This window comes from Haliotis cracherodii, unplaced genomic scaffold, assembly GCF_022045235.1.
Source record: "Haliotis cracherodii isolate W230 unplaced genomic scaffold, xgHalCrac1.p SCAF_11, whole genome shotgun sequence".
Taxonomy (NCBI): Eukaryota; Metazoa; Mollusca; class Gastropoda; order Lepetellida; family Haliotidae; genus Haliotis; species Haliotis cracherodii.
Window position 1 is genome coordinate 41,022,075 of NW_027266266.1, and position 21,700 is coordinate 41,043,774.

At 40.3% G+C, this 21,700-nt stretch overlaps 1 protein-coding gene across 1 annotated transcript in view; it reads right to left on the reverse strand.

The window, feature by feature from the left end:
* The window catches only part of LOC139455800 (myosin-11-like), a 28,187-nt gene extending 6,632 nt beyond the window's left edge, over window positions 1-21,555 (reverse strand). Inside the window, exons 1-16 of the mRNA XM_071237349.1 lie at window positions 21,475-21,555; window positions 20,726-20,824; window positions 19,397-19,551; window positions 17,648-17,759; window positions 16,050-16,223; window positions 14,512-15,377; window positions 13,072-13,297; window positions 11,525-11,734; window positions 10,095-10,238; window positions 9,207-9,299; window positions 6,939-7,073; window positions 4,446-4,548; window positions 3,530-3,677; window positions 2,926-2,988; window positions 2,364-2,559; window positions 464-639 (exon numbers count right to left, since the gene is read on the reverse strand). Coding sequence (XP_071093450.1) covers window positions 464-639; window positions 2,364-2,559; window positions 2,926-2,988; window positions 3,530-3,677; window positions 4,446-4,548; window positions 6,939-7,073; window positions 9,207-9,299; window positions 10,095-10,238; window positions 11,525-11,734; window positions 13,072-13,297; window positions 14,512-15,377; window positions 16,050-16,223; window positions 17,648-17,759; window positions 19,397-19,551; window positions 20,726-20,785 — 2,861 coding nt within the window. The 5' untranslated portion in view covers window positions 20,786-20,824; window positions 21,475-21,555. The remainder of the gene's footprint in view (window positions 1-463; window positions 640-2,363; window positions 2,560-2,925; window positions 2,989-3,529; window positions 3,678-4,445; window positions 4,549-6,938; window positions 7,074-9,206; window positions 9,300-10,094; window positions 10,239-11,524; window positions 11,735-13,071; window positions 13,298-14,511; window positions 15,378-16,049; window positions 16,224-17,647; window positions 17,760-19,396; window positions 19,552-20,725; window positions 20,825-21,474) is intronic.
* Between the last annotated feature and the right edge of the window lie 145 nt (window positions 21,556-21,700).

A 21,700-nucleotide genomic window follows, 5' to 3' on the forward strand; every position in this document is an offset into this window, starting at 1 on the left:
CCAGTGATTGACAGAGATATGGTTACCAAAGCTACACAGCTTTTCAGCTGGATTTTGGAGACCTGTGAAGATTCGTGTAGAGAATAGGTCTTCAGCAACCCATGCTTGCCCTAACTGACGACTATGCTTGTTGTAAAAGGCGACTAACAGGATCAGGTGGTCAGGCTCGCTGACTTGGTTGATGCATGTCATCGTATCCCAATTGAGTAGATTGATGCTCATGATAGCAATCACTGGATTGTCTAGTCCAGACTCCATTATTTACAGACCGCCATCATATAACTGGAATATTGCTGATTGCGGCGTTAAACAACAAACAAACAAACAAACAAACTTGATGTTGGAGGAAAGTCTGAAGTGAAGGAGGTATCAGACGTTAACCACTTCGGTGAAACCCACGAGCACGGGTATGGTGCGGACAAACGTAGAAACATAATCAGTGAACTGTGTGTGAATGACTCACTCTAGCCCCTGTATGGTGGTCTGGTACTGAAGGAACTGGACCTGTGTGTCAGCTAGGGTCTTCTGCTGCTGGTTCAACTGCAGGAACGTGGAGCGGATCTTCTCCTCCGAGTCTCGCAGCGTGTCAATCAGCATGCCTCTCTCAGCCTCCAGGAACTCGGCGTTGTCCTGCAGAGCCTGTTGAGCATACAATGTTAGGAAACATTTCTTCTTCACATATTTTCACCAAAGGTTACGACCTGGCCTTCTCATGGCAGACTGATATCTCTTCAACTGATTAAATATTATTGAGTTTAGGTTTCAGATACTTTATCCGATGATGAACCTCAGACTTTATTTTGGTCTACACATTTTACACATAAAAGTCCATATCACACTGAAATGGACAAAACAGCTAAGTTTGGGCTAGTAGCCTAAAAGGTTTAACCATGATAGTTAGCAATATCTCAACTATCTCACTTCAGCCTGTAAGCGATAGATAATTCGTACTGGTAGACATCTTCCCAAGGCAAGAGAGCTAACTGACTTGCAAGTCATGTTTCCACCCTTGCCGAACACTAGGCTGGAATTCCAAGGTTACATTTTGGCTGGCCTTAAAAGTCTATTTTGGTCGACTGCAGGATTTGCAAAGCATGTGTACATTCAGCTGGGCGTCAACAGATATTTTCCAAATGTATTCATGTTTTGAATCATGGTGCGCAAATGATTTGATGCACGTCACGAGGTCAGAATCCCAAGCAAGGGTGCTGACCATGAAATTACAACAGCATTCCTCACAAGCATTCAGCAGGTCTTTGTTTCTTTCAAAATGCTGGGCTAAGCTCTCTCTTTTCTAAAACCTTTGTCATCTGAAAGAAACATGGCCAAAAGGGGTCACATATATATCACCTTAGGGAGTTGTATTAGGTGACCTTTCTCATCAGCCAATCAGCATCTTCTCTAGGCAAGGTAGTTAACAGACTGTCCAGTTTCAACCCTTGTCAAACTAGGCTGGAATCTCGTGGCCCGATCAAAGCGCCACCAGTGGTTATTACAAGTTATGTCTCCTCTTTGTCCCCCCTACTGACCAATTAGATTCCAGCTTTTTTATCACAGGCATTTGCTTCAAACACAATGGCAGCTCCCAGTCACAATAATCTCATTGATAATCTAGATCTTTATCGAAACAGAATGGGTCTTACCTTGTGCAAGTGCATTAGATAACTTGAGAACCTTGATTATAAACATGAAAAAATTTGGAAAATACTTGTCTACATCCATTTGACAGTACACATGCTCTGCAAATCCTGCAATCAACAGAAATCTGCATGGCAGTCGCCATGTTGTTGAACAGAATGTCAAGTTGTTTCGTGATCTTGATTGGACTAGACTTGTTAGTCCAGCCAAAATATAACTCCATAATTCTAGCCTAGTTCGGCAAGGGTGGAAACAGGACTTATATAGTCAGTTAACTCCCTTGCCTTGGAAAGATGGCCAACCAGTGTTGAGACTTGCAAATTATTTGGTACAAGTGAGCACAGCCTTCAGACCAGAATCTGATTTCTGAATCCTTTGAAACAACTGATTCTATATCAGTAAATGTTGACGGGCCATTTCATCATGTTCATTGATTTCTTTTAAGCCATTCGTTTCTGACCACCATGGGATCTGCACCCAAAAGGGAGGAATATTTGTGTTGGTTCCCTTCAGTAAAAATCAAACCCTGTGGCAAAAGTTGGTAGAGAAATAAAGCAGACTTGTCTTAGATAGCTTGATTGGCTCAAGAACTGACACTTAGTTATTTAGATTGTGTGGTTAAAGTTTGCTCAGTTTGACCTGGCCGACTACCTACAGGTGTCAGAGCTCCGAGTCTGCTTTTAACCAGACTGTACTTGTACTTGAACTTAGAGCCAGAGCCCTACCTTGAGTTCTGCCTGGTCCAACTTCTGGATGTGGACATTCTCCTTGAAGGCTGCAAATTCTGTTTCCACCTGTCCAACCTGGTAGCGTTGTTCAAGAATGATCTCCCTGTACTCGTACAGATCCTTCTCCAGGATGTCAATATCATGATCCCGATAGTCCAGGGTTCTCTGTAGGTTTGTGATCTCCAGCTCGTACCTGCATGGCAAACAAGCATGTTGTCAGGTCTTTCAACATCAAGATGGTTGTTTGTTTGTGAGTGAGTGCTTTTAGCAATATTCAGACTGGGGACACCAGAAATGGGCTTCACACACTGTACCCACGTCGGAATTCGAGCCAGGACCTTTCGGCGTGACGAGCGAATGCTTTAACCTCTAGGCTACCCAACCGCCCCTATCATAAAGTGACATCTTGAGTGAGTGAGTTAGTGAGTGTTTCATGCCATACTCAGCAAATTAATAAACACAACAATAAATCTTATGACTTGGATACACAGTAGACATAGAGCCATGAGAACTGAGACAAGAAGCAAAACCATAAAAGTTTCTTTGCATTAGTACTCACTCAGAAGACTTTTCAATCAAAGAAGCCTTCGCCTCCAGAGCCAATCGTTCCCAGTCCTGACTCCTGCAAAATTAAATTAATAAAATATCTATGATAAATCATTCAATAATAACTATATTGTAGACTCATCTTAATGTGTGAGGAAAGCCAGAAGTGACGCGAGTATTAGACGATTTATAACCACTTTGGTATAACCCTCAAGGTATGGGATTGACACACCTAGAAACAATCATAGTAGAATCTAAATACTTTTTACATTTGTATATTTATCCTGCATCACATTCATGCTCGTTGTAGGGTAAGCAGTAGATGCATTAAGGAGTAAAGCAGTATAAGTAAATTTAAAAAAAATAAAATCTAAATATTTTTTACATTTGTATACTTATCCTAAATGCGTTTACTGTTTACCTTACGAGGAGCAGGAATGTGCTGCACTAAAGAGTAACACAGGATAAGTAACAAATAGGCTGAACTGGGATTTGAAAAACATGATCATAGGTCTCTGGTATGCCTGAGGCATGCAACTCTGCACAGCAAATTTTTGAACCTCAAGACAACTGGGCCACGTGTGCCCCCGTCGTGGTGATAAGAGACAAGATCGTACCGCTTCTGTTCCTCCAGGAGATCGTGAGCCTGCTGTGTGTGCTGAGTACTGAGGGTGTCCAGCTGGCGGGTCAAGTCCTCCTGCTTGTCCTTCTGGTCAGACAGATGTTGTACAAGCAGGTCCTTGGTCAACACAAAGTCCTGCAGAGCTGGCAAGGAGAACACAACATAGTTAACATGTATTAGATACAGTGAATATATTCATTATTCAATTACTACATACTAAGACTATCTACTGGAAACAGGGCTCAGTTCCACAAACATCTTAGTGCAACGACTGTCGTAAGTCAATGTCAATGTATGGGAGTGACCATCATCTTAGTGCTAAGTTCACTTTGTGGGATGAGGGCCTGGACTAGTTTTTAAAACTTATTTGAACAGCGATAACTGAAAGGTACACTGATGTTCAATGGATACCAGTAAAATCGGAGACAATGCTTATGCATTGTTTATTTGTTGTTTGACGCAGAACAGGACTTTCGTAGTCAGTTAGCTCCCTTGCCTCGGGATGTGGTATGGTTTGTTTTACACCGCATTCAGCAATATTCCAGATGGTGGTCTGTAAATAATTGATTCTTGACCAGACCATCGATCCACGCAATTCGGATACGATGACATGCATCAAACCAGGTCAGCGAGCCTGACCATCCAATCAAGTAAGTCGCCTCTTATGACAAGCATAGTCACCTTTTACAGCAAGCATGGGTTGCTGAAGACCTACTCTACCCCGGATCTTCATGGGTCACAATGCTTATGAGTGTACGCAGTGCTTACAAATCGAGCGCTACTATTGCTTTGAGGAATTTTCCCTGTACAAAAAGAGCAAGAATATTAAAATCCTTTTAGTTACTGTGTTTACAATCTTGTTACTTGATTGATTTACTATCAAGCATGGTGAATCAGGGAAGCGTGCTTACAATCACTACCTTTCCTAGCGCCAGCCAGTTCACTGTTGAGTTGACAAACATGAGACGTTGCTTGAAGGAGATCCGATGATGTGCTGGTGTAGAGAGACTGCAACTAAGAAAGAAGTAAACATGTTACTAAGTTTCTATATTCACTGTTTGACTGAAAGGGGATCCTTGAGGTTTACACCTTGAGGATTTGAATCTAGGAAGCCCTGAAATTTCTAACTTTTAACATTAAAGTCAGACCTACACAAAGATCTGAGGACATCCCATTACAGGTCAAGTCAAGTGTACTATTAGGACCATTAAAATGACATGTAGTCAACGTAATCCAATCAGAGAACCAGCTTTCTTGAGCTTTACGGCTAGAGTTTCAAATGGCGACTTTGTTTTGAAACATATTTTGTACAAAGTTGATTCAAAATTTGAAAACTGAAGAAGAAAAAGTTCTGGAATGTCTAACAGATGGCTGAGATTGTATGGCAGTATTCAAGGCTTCAAGGGCTGTGGAAAGTCTATTCCACAACTTCAATCCCATTGAAGTGAGACAGACAATGATTTTGATGGAATCAGTCATTCAGCGACTAACTCCAGTTTGGAATACCCTGTATTAACCTTTTTCATGGGTGCATGAAAACACATTCAGTCTTGAACTCTTTCAATCTTGTAAGAAACACACCGATTGGTCGGGATGGGATGTCCTCAGGTCTAAGTGTAGCAGTAGAGAGCACAAACATTTGATTTTAATGATATTAAACATAACATTAACATCAGTTCTCATGCTTCATTTTGAATACTTAGTGATGTAACTATTGAACAAACTGTAAATACATTGTCCATGGCCTGATGGCAGTACATCACATCCCAAATGTCAGTTGACATCAACACCACACATTGGATAGTGATGTAATTGTTTAAATGCCCCCAAATCACCTGTTCTATACACATTCGTGGACATTTGCCTAGCCTTCAAGGGTAGGCTTAAGGATGTACCGGGTAGGTACTTTGAAATCATGAGTGAAAAATGGAATTTGTGTTTACACTACTGGCATGGCTGTCTTTGTACTAGTGTTCGATACTATCACTGGTCTGCTGGGCGAGTCTAGTATATTTCCTTAAGGACCAGGGTGCCGTTGTACAAAGCAATCTTAGCACTAAGGTGATCCAAACTCCCATACCTTAACAGACTTACGACTGTCATAGTGCTAAGGTTGTTTAGAACAACTGCACCCAGGAAAATCAAATAAATGCTGGTTCGGTGGTCTAGTGTTATTTTGGGGACAAACAAAGGGATCTTAGATAAGTTTGTATGACTTTTGAAATCAGAGATAGATCGACTATCAGCAGTCTAAACAACCCTGTGTGGTTCAGTGGTTGCCTTCTTGATTGGTTCTCATTCTAACTACGCACGCTCACTTGCTGTATGAACATGATCAAGTATCTGCGATCTGAGACCTGTTTTGGTCAGCATCATTGTGTCTGTAGAGATCAAATGGGACCAGTAGATATTTCCATGTTCTGGTCCTTTGGGCCACTGACAAATTCTGGTCAGTGTCAAACACTGCGTACTCAGTGACTTAACCCATGCTGACAGTGTTACCATTGTTGCAGGCCTAGTGGTATGACCACACACTCAGGGCTGGGGAATACAGTCTTTCTAGTAAAACCCCTATCCAATCTCATTAAAATTACATCTTAGTTCTTGTTATCGCTAAACAAAGATCTGAGGACATCCCATTACGGGTCACGTCAGAATGACCTTTCATCCGACCAATCAAAGCGTCGCTTACCAGATCATGAAAGTGACAGTCGGAATCATGCAAACTTGAAAACGTTAACATGGTGTATTCTGAAAGACAGTTACAGCTCGTATGACTGATTCCGCCAAAATTATCGTCTATCTCTCGCTTCTGTGGGATAAACATTTGAACCGAGGAGGCGTTGCACAGTACGTGGGAAGCACTGCCATACAATCTCAACCCTATATCACACCTTCCGGAATGTTCATGTGTTCAGTTTTCAAAATTTTAATCAAGAACTGTGTCAACATATTTTTCAAACGTAGTCTGAAATGGAAGTCGCCAGGTTGAAACGAGTGCTGTAAAGCTTGAGAAAGCTGCTTTCTAATTGGCTGATGTCGACATTTTAGTGGTCGTCAAAGTTCGCGAAAGTTCTTTCTGACGTTACCCTAAATGGGTAAATGTTACCCTAAATGTCCCCAGATCTTTGTTTAGCGGCAGCGAGAACTTAGATCTGATTTTAATGAGATTGACCCTATCCAACTACCCCATCAATTGCAAGTCAGCTGGTTTGAACTCAAAATTCTTATGATAGTTGTTGGGTTGATCTATCCTTGTTGCTTCACCAGTCTTGAAGTATAAACGATATGTGACAAAGTTAAATATTTCAGGTCACAATTATTCAGACTGGTAGATTTTGCAGTGTCTTTGTTCTTGGACTAGCACTGATTCTAGTCTCTTCAATAACTTGTACAGCACTGACCTGTGCAATGCTGTCGTGGGACATCTCAAGGGAGGTGACGAGGCTCTCACACTCTTCTCTCAGCGTCAGATTCTCCAGTTTGTGTGTCTCCACCTCTGTGACCAGCTCTTTCTTCAGCTTCTGCATCGTCACATACTGACATACAAACAGAACCATATCATCTCCTGCATCATCACCAAGTCTAGATCACATACTGACATACAAACAGAACCATATCATCTCCTGCATGATCACCAAGACTAGATCACATACTGACATACAAACAGAACCATATCATCTCCTGCATCATCACCAAGTCTAGATCACATACTGACATATTAACAGAAGCATATCATCTCCTGCATCATCACCAAGTCTAGATCACATACTGACATATTAACAGAAGCATATCATCTCCTGCATCATCACCAAGTCTAGATCACATACTGACATACAAACAGAACCCCAGCACAAGTGGGGTCACATACTGACATACAAACAGAACCATATCATCTCCTGCATCATCACCAAGTCTAGATCACATACTGACATACAACCAGAACCCCAGCACAAGTGGGGTCACATACTGACATACAAACAGAACCCCAGCACAAGTGGGGTCACATACTGACATACAACCAGAACCCCAGCACAAGTGGGGTCACATACTGACATACAAACAGAACCATATCATCTCCTGCATCATCACCAAGTCTAGATCACATTCTGACATACAAACAGAACCCCAGCACAAGTGGGGTCACATACTGACATACAAACAGAGCCACAGCACAAGTGGGGTCACATACTGACATACAAACAGAACCCCAGCACAAGTGGGGTCACATACTGACATACAAACAGAACCACAGCACAAGTGGGGTCACATACTGACATACAAACAGAGCCACAGCACAAGTGGGGTCACATACTGACATACAAACAGAACCCCAGCACAAGTGGGGTCACATACTGACATACAAACAGAGCCACACCACAAGTGGCGTCACATTCTGACATACATACAGAGCCACAGCACAAGTGGGGTCACATTCTGACATACAAACAGAACCCCAGCACAAGTGGGGTTACATACTGACATACAAACAGAACCCCAGCACAAGTGGGGTCACATACTGACATACAAACAGAGCCACAGCACAAGTGGGGTCACATACTGACATACAAACAGAGCCCCAGCACAAGTGGGGTCACATACTGACATACAAACAGAACCCCAGCACAAGTGGGGTCACATACTGACATACAAACAGAGCCACAGCACAAGTGGCGTCACATTCTGACATACATACAGAGCCACAGCACAAGTGGGGTCACATTCTGACATACAAACAGAACCCCAGCACAAGTGGGGTTACATACTGACATACAAACAGAACCCCAGCACAAGTGGGGTCACATACTGACATACAAACAGAGCCACAGCACAAGTGGGGTCACATACTGACATACAAACAGAGCCACAGCACAAGTGGGGTCACATACTGACATACAAACAGAGCCACAGCACAAAGTGGGGTCACATACTGACATACAAACAGAGCCACAGCACAAGTGGGGTCACATACTGACATACAAACACATCAGCTCCTGCATCATATCAAATTTGTATACCTCTATTAAGAATCTTGCAATTCCATTGGTTAATCCATACTTTGTGACAAAACAACACATTTCAATATAGACCCTCTAATCATGTGACTGACACTGACCTTGAATACTGACTCGCACATGATCAGTATTGACCTGTCACGTGACTAATATTGACTCGTCTGATAGAAAAGAAGATGGCGTCTGGTATACTAACATTTTATGGTTCGCAGCTAAGTTAGTGTAATGAAACAGATGGTTTTAAAAGGCTTCATAAGCTTTAAAGTGAATTTCGGTATAACGAGATGAATGATTATTCTTGATTATTCTTGAGGTCAATATACAAAAACAAGTACCCACAGACCCGACCCTTTCGATGGTCTGACCACCACAGGGGTTGGGCCCTCTGGTCCTTGTTTTCGCATATTGATCGGGTCAAGAGTAATTATTTGTATACTGATATATAAACTAAGCCATATCAGGTCTGGCATTGTCAAACACTGACAAAAAAACACAGCCTCACACAAACAGCATGTACCAACAGAAGACAGCTCTTTCAGATTATTTCATAACAGTGTCTTAACTTACAAACATGTGGGAACTGACAGGGGGAGGAAAGGAGAGAAGGGCACCTGTGGTGTACGCCAAATCTATTACAACAGTTGCAGAAGTTCCTACCTCAGTGATGAGTTTCTTCCTCATCTCAGCATTTTTCACCCCAACATGTCTCAGTTTCTTATGTGTCTCACTGATAGTTGAGTGGACCTCTCCCTGAGAACAATAGCAACTGTTGTTATGCCTCAATGAAAAATCTTGCAATGCCATTGGTTAATCTGTACTATGTGATGAAAAAACACATTCCTATGTAGTCTCCTCAGTAAACATATTGACACGTCACATGCTAAACAACAAGATGGTGTCTGGTAGTAACATTTCAAGGATCGCAAATTACTGTAATGAAACAAAGGACAGTTTAAAGACCTCATTAACTTTAAATTTAATTTCAGCAAAACAAAAGGAAAGATTACTCTTGAAGAGGTCAATACGCGAAACCCCAGCCACCTTAGGGTCGGGCCCTTGTGTCCTTATTGACCTCATCAAAAGTATTCATTTGTATATAAATGAGCATTTCTGATTAAATGCAATGTTTTTATACTTATCTGACGCTACACAGAGCTAAAGCAATGTGTAGCGTCAGGTAAGGTAAAACATGAGCAGTTCTGATTGAATGCAATGTTTTATATATGTGCCATATCGTGGCAAGAACCTATTAAATCGATGAACAGTAAAATACATGTAACTAGAATATCACAGATTAATGTTTAAAACTAGCATACAACCATAAAAAGATATCACTCTATGTAACAATACACAATAGAAAAGGGCAAAAGATCGCCAGCAGCTGATGCAAATGAAGAAAAAGATTTTAAAAAAATCATCAAAAGATGAACCTGAACATGTTAACTGTTGTTTATCTTGAACTACATCACAGTAAAGATTAACATGATTATGACTATATAAAAGTTGTAGAAGGTGGAAAATGTCTTGCTGGAAAGAAGCAGCTACCTGAAGTTGCTCTGTCACCTCCAAGTCTTCCATGATGTCAGCAAACTCATCCAGCTGTGCCTGCAGCTCTCGGATCATCTGCTGAGACCGCTCAAACTGGCCCTTGTAGTTATTATTTTGAAAATCTGTTTTCATTTCTTGAACCTAAAACACAGACATACACATGAAACATACACAAATGTTTCGCTTAAACAAAAATCTGAGGACATCCCATTACGGGTTACGTCAGACTGACCTTGGGCGAATTTTGACTGACCAATGGAAGGACTGACAAGAAGTTGAAATTAGCCACACAGAAGGCAGCTTTCTCATGCTTTACGACACTGATTTTCAAATTGGCAACTATTCTTCGAAACATATTTTGACAAATTCTCGACTAAAAATTTGAAACCTGAACAAAAGAACATTCTGGAATGGCAAATATATGGTCTAGGTTGTATGGATTCAGTCGTTAAACCCGGAACTATCGCTCCGAATACCCAGAGTTAAAGTTTTCAAGATTGCATGATTAGAAATCACATTCCAACTGTCACTTTCATGATCTGGTAAGCAATGCTCTGATTGGTCGGATGAAAGGTCTTTCTGACGTGACCCCAAATGGGATGTCCTCAGATCTTTGTTTAGCGGTAGCGAGAACCAAGATCTGATTTTATTGAGATTGAGATAGGACTACAGAAGCACCATGAGACTTATTCCTATAATTGATTAAACTTAAGTTTCTAATAAATCAAGTTTAGGAGACCGATTACAATCTTGTCCACTGATTTTTATATTATAAAGAAATGCTAATAGAAATAATGGTTTCATTGGCGGGAAACAAACAGTACTTGTTTGAGACTAAGTCCAAATTGGTTTCCCTGAAAACACAAGAAAAAATAAAAAAATATATTGGAAAATATGAAACGGCAATAGTTGAGCAGAGCTGCAGATAAGCAGCATATTTGTGTAAAAATATTCATTAGTTTGAGGGTAATGGCTTGGAAATGAAGCCTCGAGTTGAACATAATAGCAAAAGGTACCAGTTAAGCTTATGTGCAATGCATATGCCAAGCTTCATTGAAAAATATTGATCATTTTTCATGTTATAGCCCAGAAAATAACCCTCCCCTCATTCAAGACTAAGTCAAAATGTAAAAAAAGAATTTTGAAATGTTAAAAATTGCAATGGGGGGGGGGAAAGAGAGAAAGAGAAGAGACACACAAAAAAAACCCCATCAAGAGCTTGGTAGGCTTGTCTGTATATATTGTAAAACATGAATAAATTGGTCTCCCATGAACACACCTCTTCAGAAAGTTGTTTGTGGACAGATTGCCACTTCTCTTTTAGTATGTAGAAATTTCATTTTGTCTCACTCTCACAATATTGTAAAATAATGACATGCTGAAAAACCTGTACACATGAAGCCTCTCCCTCAGTGTGACAATAGTACCTGCTTGAGGTGCTCGCGCTCCTGACTCTCCAGACGCAACTGAAGCTCCTGACACTGACTCTCTAGGCTGGTCTTGAAACTCTGGTACTCCTGTTCAGACTCCACCACCAGGGACTTGAGGTCCATCACCTCCCGCTCCAGGCTCATCAAGTGATGGTCTTTCTCCTCTATTTTGGTCTGGAAGTCCCTCACAACTTCAAAGTGCATTTGCTGAAATTGTCATTTCCAATTTAAGGCTATTGTCTTCCACGATTTTCCACATTCCATTGGCCTTGATTTAATGCCTCAAGATACCAAAAGGAGGAAACATAGTGAATGCAAAACTCAGAATGATGTCATGTGCAAAGACATTTGATAAACAGGAGTCCGTTCCACAAAGCGATTGTAGCGCTAAGGTGATCGTAACTCCCATACTTTAACCTAGGCTTACGATTGTTGTAGAGCTATGGTTGCTTAGTGGAATGACCAGTGCTCCAACAAACTATACAGTCAGTAAGAGTGTTAGGTTTAAGGCCACAGTGAACAGTTTTCAGTCATATCATACTTGACTATGTTGGATTTATTTAGGAGGAAAGCCCAATTTGTGCAGGTCTAACACATTTACCTCTGGTGAAATTCTTGAGCAAGGGCATAGTGTATAGTGCTGACAAACCAAGTATCATAATCAGGGTAACATGGGATTGAATCCGCTATACTGTAAATCTTTATATTAACGTGAACGTGAATTACACGCAAAAAATGCGAGTGGTCTTCGATCGCATTAATTAACTTCGCATTTATGTCTCCAAATGACTGCACACTTTGGATATAAACACAAACACGGTTTACTGAGCAGCAGTTGTAACAAGTATATAACAATGTCATTCAAAGATTAGGAATTACACAATGGGTATCTGGTGAGTTATCACTGCTGGGGTTATGAATTCTACCCACTCGTATCAAGCATGTTGACACCTTCTCTGCATACCAATCAGTGAACTGTTGTTGGTTAAATTATTTATTGCCTTTGAACTTCCTTAATGCCAGTCAAACTAGTAAACATATAAACTGTGTTGTTTTTAGAAAAACACTGTTCATTGTTTTTACAGAAGTGCTCTACTTAGTGCAGATAAGCAGTGCTATTTGCTGTTTGATTGAATTAAGGTAAGGATATGCTTCATTCTACTAGGAATGGGGTGGAGGGAGTTGCATGGATATTGAGTCGCATTTTTTGCTAGGGGGTTTAGCAGTCACATTTGGAAACACATTAATTGCCAGATTAACAGTACTCAGATACCGCCACAACAAAGGGATACAACTCCGCACAGTTAATAGCAGCACCTCAGACAATGAACCACGTATGACACCCAAAATGTTTATAAGCATAGTTCTTATACCAAATATGTAGAACAACCACTTTTGATTTAGTCTTAAAGATCATTGATGTTCCTTACCAAAATTCAGTTGCAGAATGTAAAAAATTCAAATTTGGGAGTCATGCACATCAGATTCTTTCAAATATGCAAAATTTAATCATGTAAATTGTCAACCTTTCCCAGCACACCTACCTCTAGTTCAGTCTTTTCGTTTTCCTTCTGTGCTTCCAGTTCTTCTATGAGTTTGTGTTTGGTAGACAGGGAAGCCCTCAGATCCTTGACAATACACTTGAGTCTGTCCCGCTCCTTCTCTGCCCCCTTCAAGTCACTCTTAAGTCGCTCATTGCAGACGAGGGTTGTGTCTAGCTGGTTAGCTATAGCTCTTGGGTGCTGTCTCCTTACTTCTTCAGCTGTCAGTCTAAATACACAGGAACTTGGTGAATAAAAAGGACAAAACAGCAAACAGACATTTCAGAGTGATTGAAAGTTCTTTCACACTGAATGAGAGCATAATTCCTGCTAGATCTATGCTATCACAGTGGCTTGTAAACCATGTTAAAAGCATTTCCAAACATACTTCAACACTATAAGAACAATAATCATTAGTTTATCAGAATAGCCATAGCTTTGACTATTACTATTACCATGTCACACATCATCTAAAACTGCAAATAATCCACCAACAAATTATCATGATTATTCAGACGAGATATGTGTGTGGTGTTTTTATGCTGTGCATGTGAGTGCTGTGTGCTGTGTGCGTATGTGTGTGTCAGTGTTCCCGTTGGCTTTGGAAACTGCCAGTCTTTGTGGACTGGCATCTCTAAAAATTACCAGTCCCCCCTTATTTTTTGCCAATCCAAACTTTCAACAAATAAAAAAACGTATATGAAAATTATTTGGTTTTAATTCTTGCAACATCATGTTCAGTGCAAAGATGTCATCTCTGAAGGAACTTAGTTAGATCTATACGTCATTCACACAAACTTAAGTCACAATTTTCTCTTTTTTTTTTTATATATTTCGAGACAAGTCACTACAAATGGATATCTAACCTAGCAATAGACACGGGGAAACCCTGATGGTAACAGACAAGCCGACTTGAATATCACCAATGTTTTGTTCAACAACAAAGATTTATAAGGTACTTTATTTGCCAGTCCACAGGGACTGGCAGCCACATGAATTACCGGTCCAATCCTAATTTTACCGGTAAAATACTGGTAATTACTGGTAAACGGGAACGCTGGAGTGTGTGTGTGTGTGTGTGCGCATGCGCGGCATGAACACCACCCTCAGAAACAGTATACTGACTCCGAGCCAACCGGTCCTTGTTTTAGCCCCTTAATGCCCCAGGCAGGGTAACAACAAGTACCATATATTAATATCTTTTGGTATGACAGGGCCTGGGATCTATTCACTACCCATCCCTGGCAAGTATGAAGACCCAAGTGATATGTAAATGTATATGTTGTCAAAATCATGATAATTTTTCTCACGCTCAGAATAAAATCATGATCTGGAACATCTTGTGTAACACAAAGCAAGATAAAGGTTATACGTTGCAATTTTATGTGATTCTGAACAAGATTTTTCTACAGACAACCCAAGGCTGTCAGCTTCCTACACTACCTTTTGCCTGCTTTCGACAAAGTTTTCACAGGTGTCATCGATGTTTCGCTTGTCTTCGTACATGCAAAATCAGTCATCGTCATCTGATCAACAGAGGCGGGTTTCGCCATCACGCCCTGATTGGTGAAACTGACGACATCAGTCATCATTGAAGTGTCACAAGTTTCTTGGTCCGCCACATCTGCAGCCCCAGTGAAGCTGAATGGGGACAAGGCAACAGTCATAGATTCTGGCTTCACCTGGACATGCTGGTCAGATTTAACAGGAATATAACAGTCAGTGGTCATTGAAGCATCTACAGAAGCAGGTTTAGTATCAGTGGTGGTTGTGCTTGGCAGGATAGGTGAACAGGCTTTCTCCACATTTTGTTGGACCGGGGATACTGATACAGTCTTCACAACACTGATGCTTAAACCTCGTCGTTTTGATGGCGATGTATTACATTTCGACAAGACAGTTGGAGAGTGATACTCTACAGACTTCTTATCAATACTAACTACAATTTCTTCAAGAGCTTGATTGCATTCCTGAGACACCTTATTTGGAGATGTTTGCTGCTTCCTGTACTGGATCCGCGGTGTCCGGGGGTACTTTGGAGGAATTTTATCCCGCATGTGGTCACTCTGAAGAGAGGAACTGACAGGTATCTTGGATTTCATCTGGAAATCAGAAGTAGAACTAGACAAAGTTTTTGATTCCTCTTCCCCTGGCTTGAACTGAGAGAGGCATTCATTAACAGGGGACTTGTCAGTTTCTACATATTCAATCTTGAATCGTTTTGCCAGGTGTTCAGCAGTTTCAGGTGTGTCTTCATGAAGGATGATGGTGGGACTTGGTGTCGGTGGAATAACATTTATGGAAGGAGTCTGAAAAAATATGAATATTGTCTCACAAAGGTGAAGATGGTGAAGGTGCTTCTTGTCACTGTGTATATCTGCTTTATGTGTCATCACAAACGTTCAGTCAACAGTCAAGAGCTGGATGTAATTCATTGAATGAACATGATAAAGAGTCATGAACGTAAAACTGAGTGAGTTGGGTTTAACGCAGATTTTAACAGTATTCCAGTTATATCATTGTGCGTCACCTTAATGTGGGAGGAAAGCCCGAAGTGATGCAGGTCTCAGACGTTTACCACGTCGGTGAAACCTATGAGCACGGGTATGGTCCTGACAAACCTAGAAACATAATCGGGGCGAACGGGGATTCGAACCCACAATCATAGGTTTCTGCACGCAACTCTGCACAGCAAATCGCTGTGCCTTAGATGACTGGGCCACCCGTGCCCCCTATTCAGGAAATGACATGTCTGTAGCAGTAGGACCCGAAATGTTAAAGTTAGATCATGAAAATGCTAATGAGGGATTATATATTTACGTGCGACAAGGATTTTGTTTTGTTTGTTGCTAAACGCTGCACTCAGTAGTATTCCAGCTATATGATGGCAGCCTGTTAATACAAAATAACCCCTGAAGTACTGACAATGAATCGAGACAAAGGTTTTCAGTTTTGTTATTTGACTAACTAAATTAAACTACCTGATATTCCTTTCTGATTTCATCGACTGTGTGTTTGAGTATGGAGGAAATGAAGCCCTCAATCTCTTTGTCCAACTTATCTTCTGCATCGTCCACTTTGTTGCTGGCAGCATCTGCAGTCCTGTTTGTCGGCGGTACCGGACTATATAGTTTATTCTTCAGATTGAATCGTACCTGGCGTAGAAAATAATGATAGAAAATGGATTACATTTGTTTTTTCTTGTTTAACACCGCACTCAGCAATTTTCCAGCTATATGACGGCGGTCTGTAAATAATCAAGTCTGGACCAGACAATCCAATGAGTGACATCATGAGCATCGAACCTCGAAATGAATACACATGAGAGGCTGACCACCAGATCCTGTTAGTCACCTCTTATGACAAGCATGGGTTGCTGGAGACCTGTTCTAACCCTGTGTGTGTTTGGATAAATTACAAAAGAAGGTGAAGTGAATGTTATTTTATACGACAGCCAGCCTGAAGATCTGACAACCTTTCCTTTCTACTCTGTATTGATGTATTTTTTACAAAAGCAAACTAGTTACATTTGTGTGTAACCAGCATTCCTGGTTTGTTGGGAGTAAAAATTATTTCAGACACTGGTGTGCTCTGCGGTGAAACGTTTGACACTAATTAATTAAAGGGGAAGTTTACACGCAAAAATCACTTTCTTTCTTTTTCTAAACAAAACGCAATTTTAGAATTAGTTAGTATCTGTGTTTGAAAATATACACTCATTTTTTTTCACAGTGAAAGTAGGAAGCTCACAATAGTGTGAAAGTGATATGCCGTTATGAGGCCTTCGTTTTACGAGCGAAATAGGCCTGAGTTATCCCCCTTAGATTATGACGTAATTGGTGCCAATTCAACTGGGTCCCTGTCTATTCTCAACGCAAAAGATATCAAGGACCAGTTTGCAGTAAAACAACATGGTCTACGACACACTGCGGCGCAGTGGTGACTCAGCATAACACAATTCTGGCTGGCATCTGAGATGCTAGAATCACAAAACTGTACCTACACCACGTGAAGGGGCTCTAACAAAGCATGATGACGTCATAATGTTTATCAATTGGCACCAATGACGTCATATTGCAAGGGACATAAGCCATGGTGTTTTTGTTATGGAAATAGAACACTTGGTAAATGTGAAAAATATAAATCGTTTTAGTGCAAAAAATATGTTAATTAAATATGATGTTTTTATATTTTTGTCTATGACACTTCTATGTTAACACTTTTAATGTGGAAAAAGTACAAGAAAAAAAGGTGCATTTCCGTGTGAACTTGCCCTTTAAATCATTGTGACAAGCCCACTCAAGTGCGACCCCAAGCATGATAGAACGTGATGGAAATGGTGTTGAAAATTCAACCCAGGGCTTTGGTGTGATGAGCAAATACTAGGCTAGTCCTCTGCCACCTTCAACACAAACAGTCAAATACTGTGATCATTTGCAAATATAGACTAGTGCCTCATATAATCAATTCTCTAAGTTCTACCGGGCCATATTTCCTTCACGTATAGAGCTCAAGGACAGATCGTTGCTTTACTAGTTTAGATTAAGTCACAATCTTACAGCATTATTCCTCCCCCTACCACTTTTTTCTTGTCACTCTGTCCTTGTGCATGTTGTTTCAGTGTAGACTGTGTCTTGGTAGTGATGTCCTTGGAGACGGACAAAACAGGAACTGTCTTCGAGCTGACACAACTGAAATCAGGTAGTCATAGCAATAACATTGTTACTCAGGCACAAAAATCAAACCTATCATTGTTCACATTAAACACAACCCATCAGTAGAAACAAATACACGGATATGATGCTTTCAGGGCCATATGATAGTAAATGAAGAATATTGATTTGGGACATTTTACATTCCATTTGGGAATATTGGCCTCTGACCATGTGCAGATAAACTCCTGATTTAGCTCGTTTTTTTGTTATGTTTTTAGAGTTTTTTGGGGCAGATTCACATTGGTTCTTACAATGTTAACAAACATTCTGCATATCCAAAATAAGTAGTATCAACATCATCTTCCCAAGGCAAGGAGTTAACTGACTAATAAAGTTTTCACCCTTGCCGAACTACGCTGGAATTGCCAGGCTCGATCATAGTGCCGCCAGTGGCTATTACGAGTTATGTCCCTCCTATTGACTAATCAGATACCATTGCTCATATCACTTGCATTTGCTTCAAACAAGATGGCAGCACCCAGTCAAGACGATCTAGTCGATAATCAAGATCTTTATTGTATATGTTGTAATGAAACACTTGAGCACCTTGATTAAAAAAATGAAATTTGAAAAGATCTGCAAAATATCTGTCGACGCCTAGTTGACAGTACACATGCTTTGCTAATCTTGCAGTTGACCGAAATCTTTACATTGAAATCCATGTTGGTTGAGAAGCAGATGTCTAACTGGACTATGCCATGATGCAGAGACTCGTTAGTCCAGCCAAAATATAACTCCGGAATTCCAGCCTAGTTCGTAAGGGTGGAAACAGGACTCATATAGTCAGTTAACGCCCTTGTCTCGGAAAGATGTACCAAGATATTATATTGTTGACATTACTTTTGCAAATATATTGACATTCAAGGAATTATGAAATAATACAACTAAGATGCCCAATGGAAGAAACCCTGCACAGGGAATTGTGGCATCTTAGACAACTGGGCCACCTGTGCCCCGTAGTCCGAAATGAGCTACAGACTAGTTGGATATAACGACTGTTGTCTACCCCTTGACATTGTACCACAAATGTAGGGAATGGACGTAGAATAAAATTATAATGTGTCCTGCGGGGCGTACAATAATATTCATTGTAGCTTGTATTGTATTGTATTGTAGCTACAGCGCATCAAAAGCAGCTATGGGCATGATTGGTGTCAGTTATTTCATCCATCAATTGTGACCACTGTACACATGACCATTGATTCATTCCAGGCTCTCATGTAATAATGTAAACGTACAGTACACCATTTCATTACTTTACAGGACCCTCATACTGCCTGCAAGGACCCTTAAAATAGTGAGTGAGTGAGTTCGGTATAACGCCGCTTTTAGCAATATTCCAGCAATATCATGGCGGGGGGACACCAGAAATGGGCTTCACACATTGTACCCATGTCAGGAATCGAACCCAGGTCTTCAGTGTGACGAGTGAACGCTTTAACCACTAGGCTACCCGAACACCCCGACCCTTAAAATAAATCGGGGGGGGGGGGGGTCTCCTGGACCCCTCTTTTGCAAGTCAAGGTAAAACCCTTATATAGTCAAATACTACACATATCTCTCAGGAATGACTAAGAGCATAATGCATGCCACAGATTCTCTGTATTCTTTACCTGAGAGGAGATTTCCGTTTTGTTGAAGATGTTGGAGTTCCATACAGTGTTTTTCTAATGTTGAAGGCATAGCTGGCAGTTGGCAGTTTGTTTCGGACATTCCCAAGAGGTGTACGCCCAGGGCTGTTCACCCCTGTCTGTGATTCTCTTAGTATCTGACAACACAAAAGTAGGAAGTAGGATAAGAGCTTCCTCTGGCCCACTAGAAATGTCAAATTTTACAGTTGCAGGAAAACAGTTCAATTGGTAGACATCTACCCAATTTTCTTACATTTGAAAGTTTGCACTTTGATCATGATGATAAAATACATTAGCAATTACCGTATTTGACGTAATAAGCGACCAGGGCGCTCTCAAAATTAGAAATAGGGGGCTCAAATAATAATATTACTTTGGTGGAAAAAAAAAAGAGAGTTGAAAGATAAATTTCGTGGTTTATGCTGACAGCAGATATATTTTTCCACATTTTAATTGCCCATACTTAAGGGTGCATATAACACACGAGTGTTATACAAGAATAAATAAGTCTTGTGTACATTGATCAATTGGAAGGGATGCTAATTGGGCTTGTTCACTAGCCAATAAATTACAAATATCGCCGTGGCCGCTTATTACGTCGGTTATGGTAGTATCGACAAAATCAGTGAAAACACCTGATCTTTCAAAGTTCAAGAGAAAATGTAAGTTACCAAGTGTAATAAAAGCCTTGACCCCAGATGAAGATTTTACCATATGTTTGTACTGTGTTTAAAGGTATCTTCATCTAAGAAAATTAGCATAGGTCAAGGACTTGCTTGTTTTCTAATTTTAGTATTATGCTTCCGGAAAACTTCCCAAAACAGCCTTTAAAACACAGTTAGCTTTCCCAAAGACCAACATTTGGTCCATGAAATAAATTTATCTTGAAACATATATCTAAAAAAAATAAAAATGAAATGGAGCCCAGAACAACATGAACAATGATTCATTTCATCCCAGAGCTAAGGCAATCTAGACTTGCCAAATCATTCTAGATTTGTGCATGTTGAGCTCTAGTTCTTATTCCTATGAACAAATTTGATAACTATCTTAAATATTTGTAAGAGTTTTCCTCATTTCCTAAATTATGCATGTCCCATAGAACAAAAAGAGCATCATGCTCGTAGTGCCTTGTCCTTGAATGCAATGGTGAAGAAACACCACTAATCCAAGCAACGAGAAACATTTGAAAAGTGCCCATACAATCAGCATGGATAAACTCAATTTGAATGATTTGAGTATTATGATTATAAACGTGTCAAAATTCATACAACTGCAAAACGAACACACATCCTGTATAAATTATCACACCTTTTTCGTTTGAGTATTTTCCTTATCATGCAGGATACTTGCAAAACTGAAGTGGTCCATTCTTGTAGAATCATCAATGATTCAAGTTCTGGGAAACATCTGAAATATCAAGGTGAAACCTGTTATAAGGCAGGATACAAGTTTCATTTACAACAGGAATGAAAAGATCGCATTCCAGCTTTCAACTCGAGATTTGTTACAGTTTGATCATGTTCATGTGTGTTGACGTTTTCTGACATCAGTCTTTCTTTGTTTTCCTTTATCGTCCAGAATGACATTATGATCGTACCTTGTTACTGAGAACAAATACAAAGGTTCAATCAATTTCGGGACGAATGTCAATAAGGTTTAAAAGGTTTATAAGCTTTCAAGTTTCATGACTAACGGTGTGGTCAAGGATAGACATTCAACTTGAATCAGGGAATGTTCAAGATGACGGTTGACCTTATCAACACGTGTAACAAAAGCTGATACGGTAACTTTCACAAATAATTTAGACGATAAAGTAAAAATTCGACTACAGCTGCTAAACCGTAAATATGTAGTACAACAATCGGGGTCTTAAAATGTCCACGATATTCCTAATACGCACTGTGTCAAAGCTTGTCAATGTCGGTGCAAAAACCAGCATCGGACTTCAGTGGTCAAGGTGAACAGTAGCTAGTTATTGGTGACGAATGAGTTTCGAACAGAAAACGCAGATCTGTACAAATTTAAAATATCGCAGGTAGTACTAGCAAAATGTTCACCTAAGGCGTCGCATGCGATGTGATCACAAACTTCCCAATGCGTTTTCCTTATTATGCTGGCTGGAGCTGGCAGCCATTTCGAAATTGGTACGTACATTGTGATTGGTTAATCCTAAGTCTCGTGTGGTCGAGATTTTATGTTTTCTTTGTTAAGGCATAAGAATAAGTAAAATATATTTGCATAGTTTCTTGATTTTATGAATAATTAGACACACCAAGATAAATC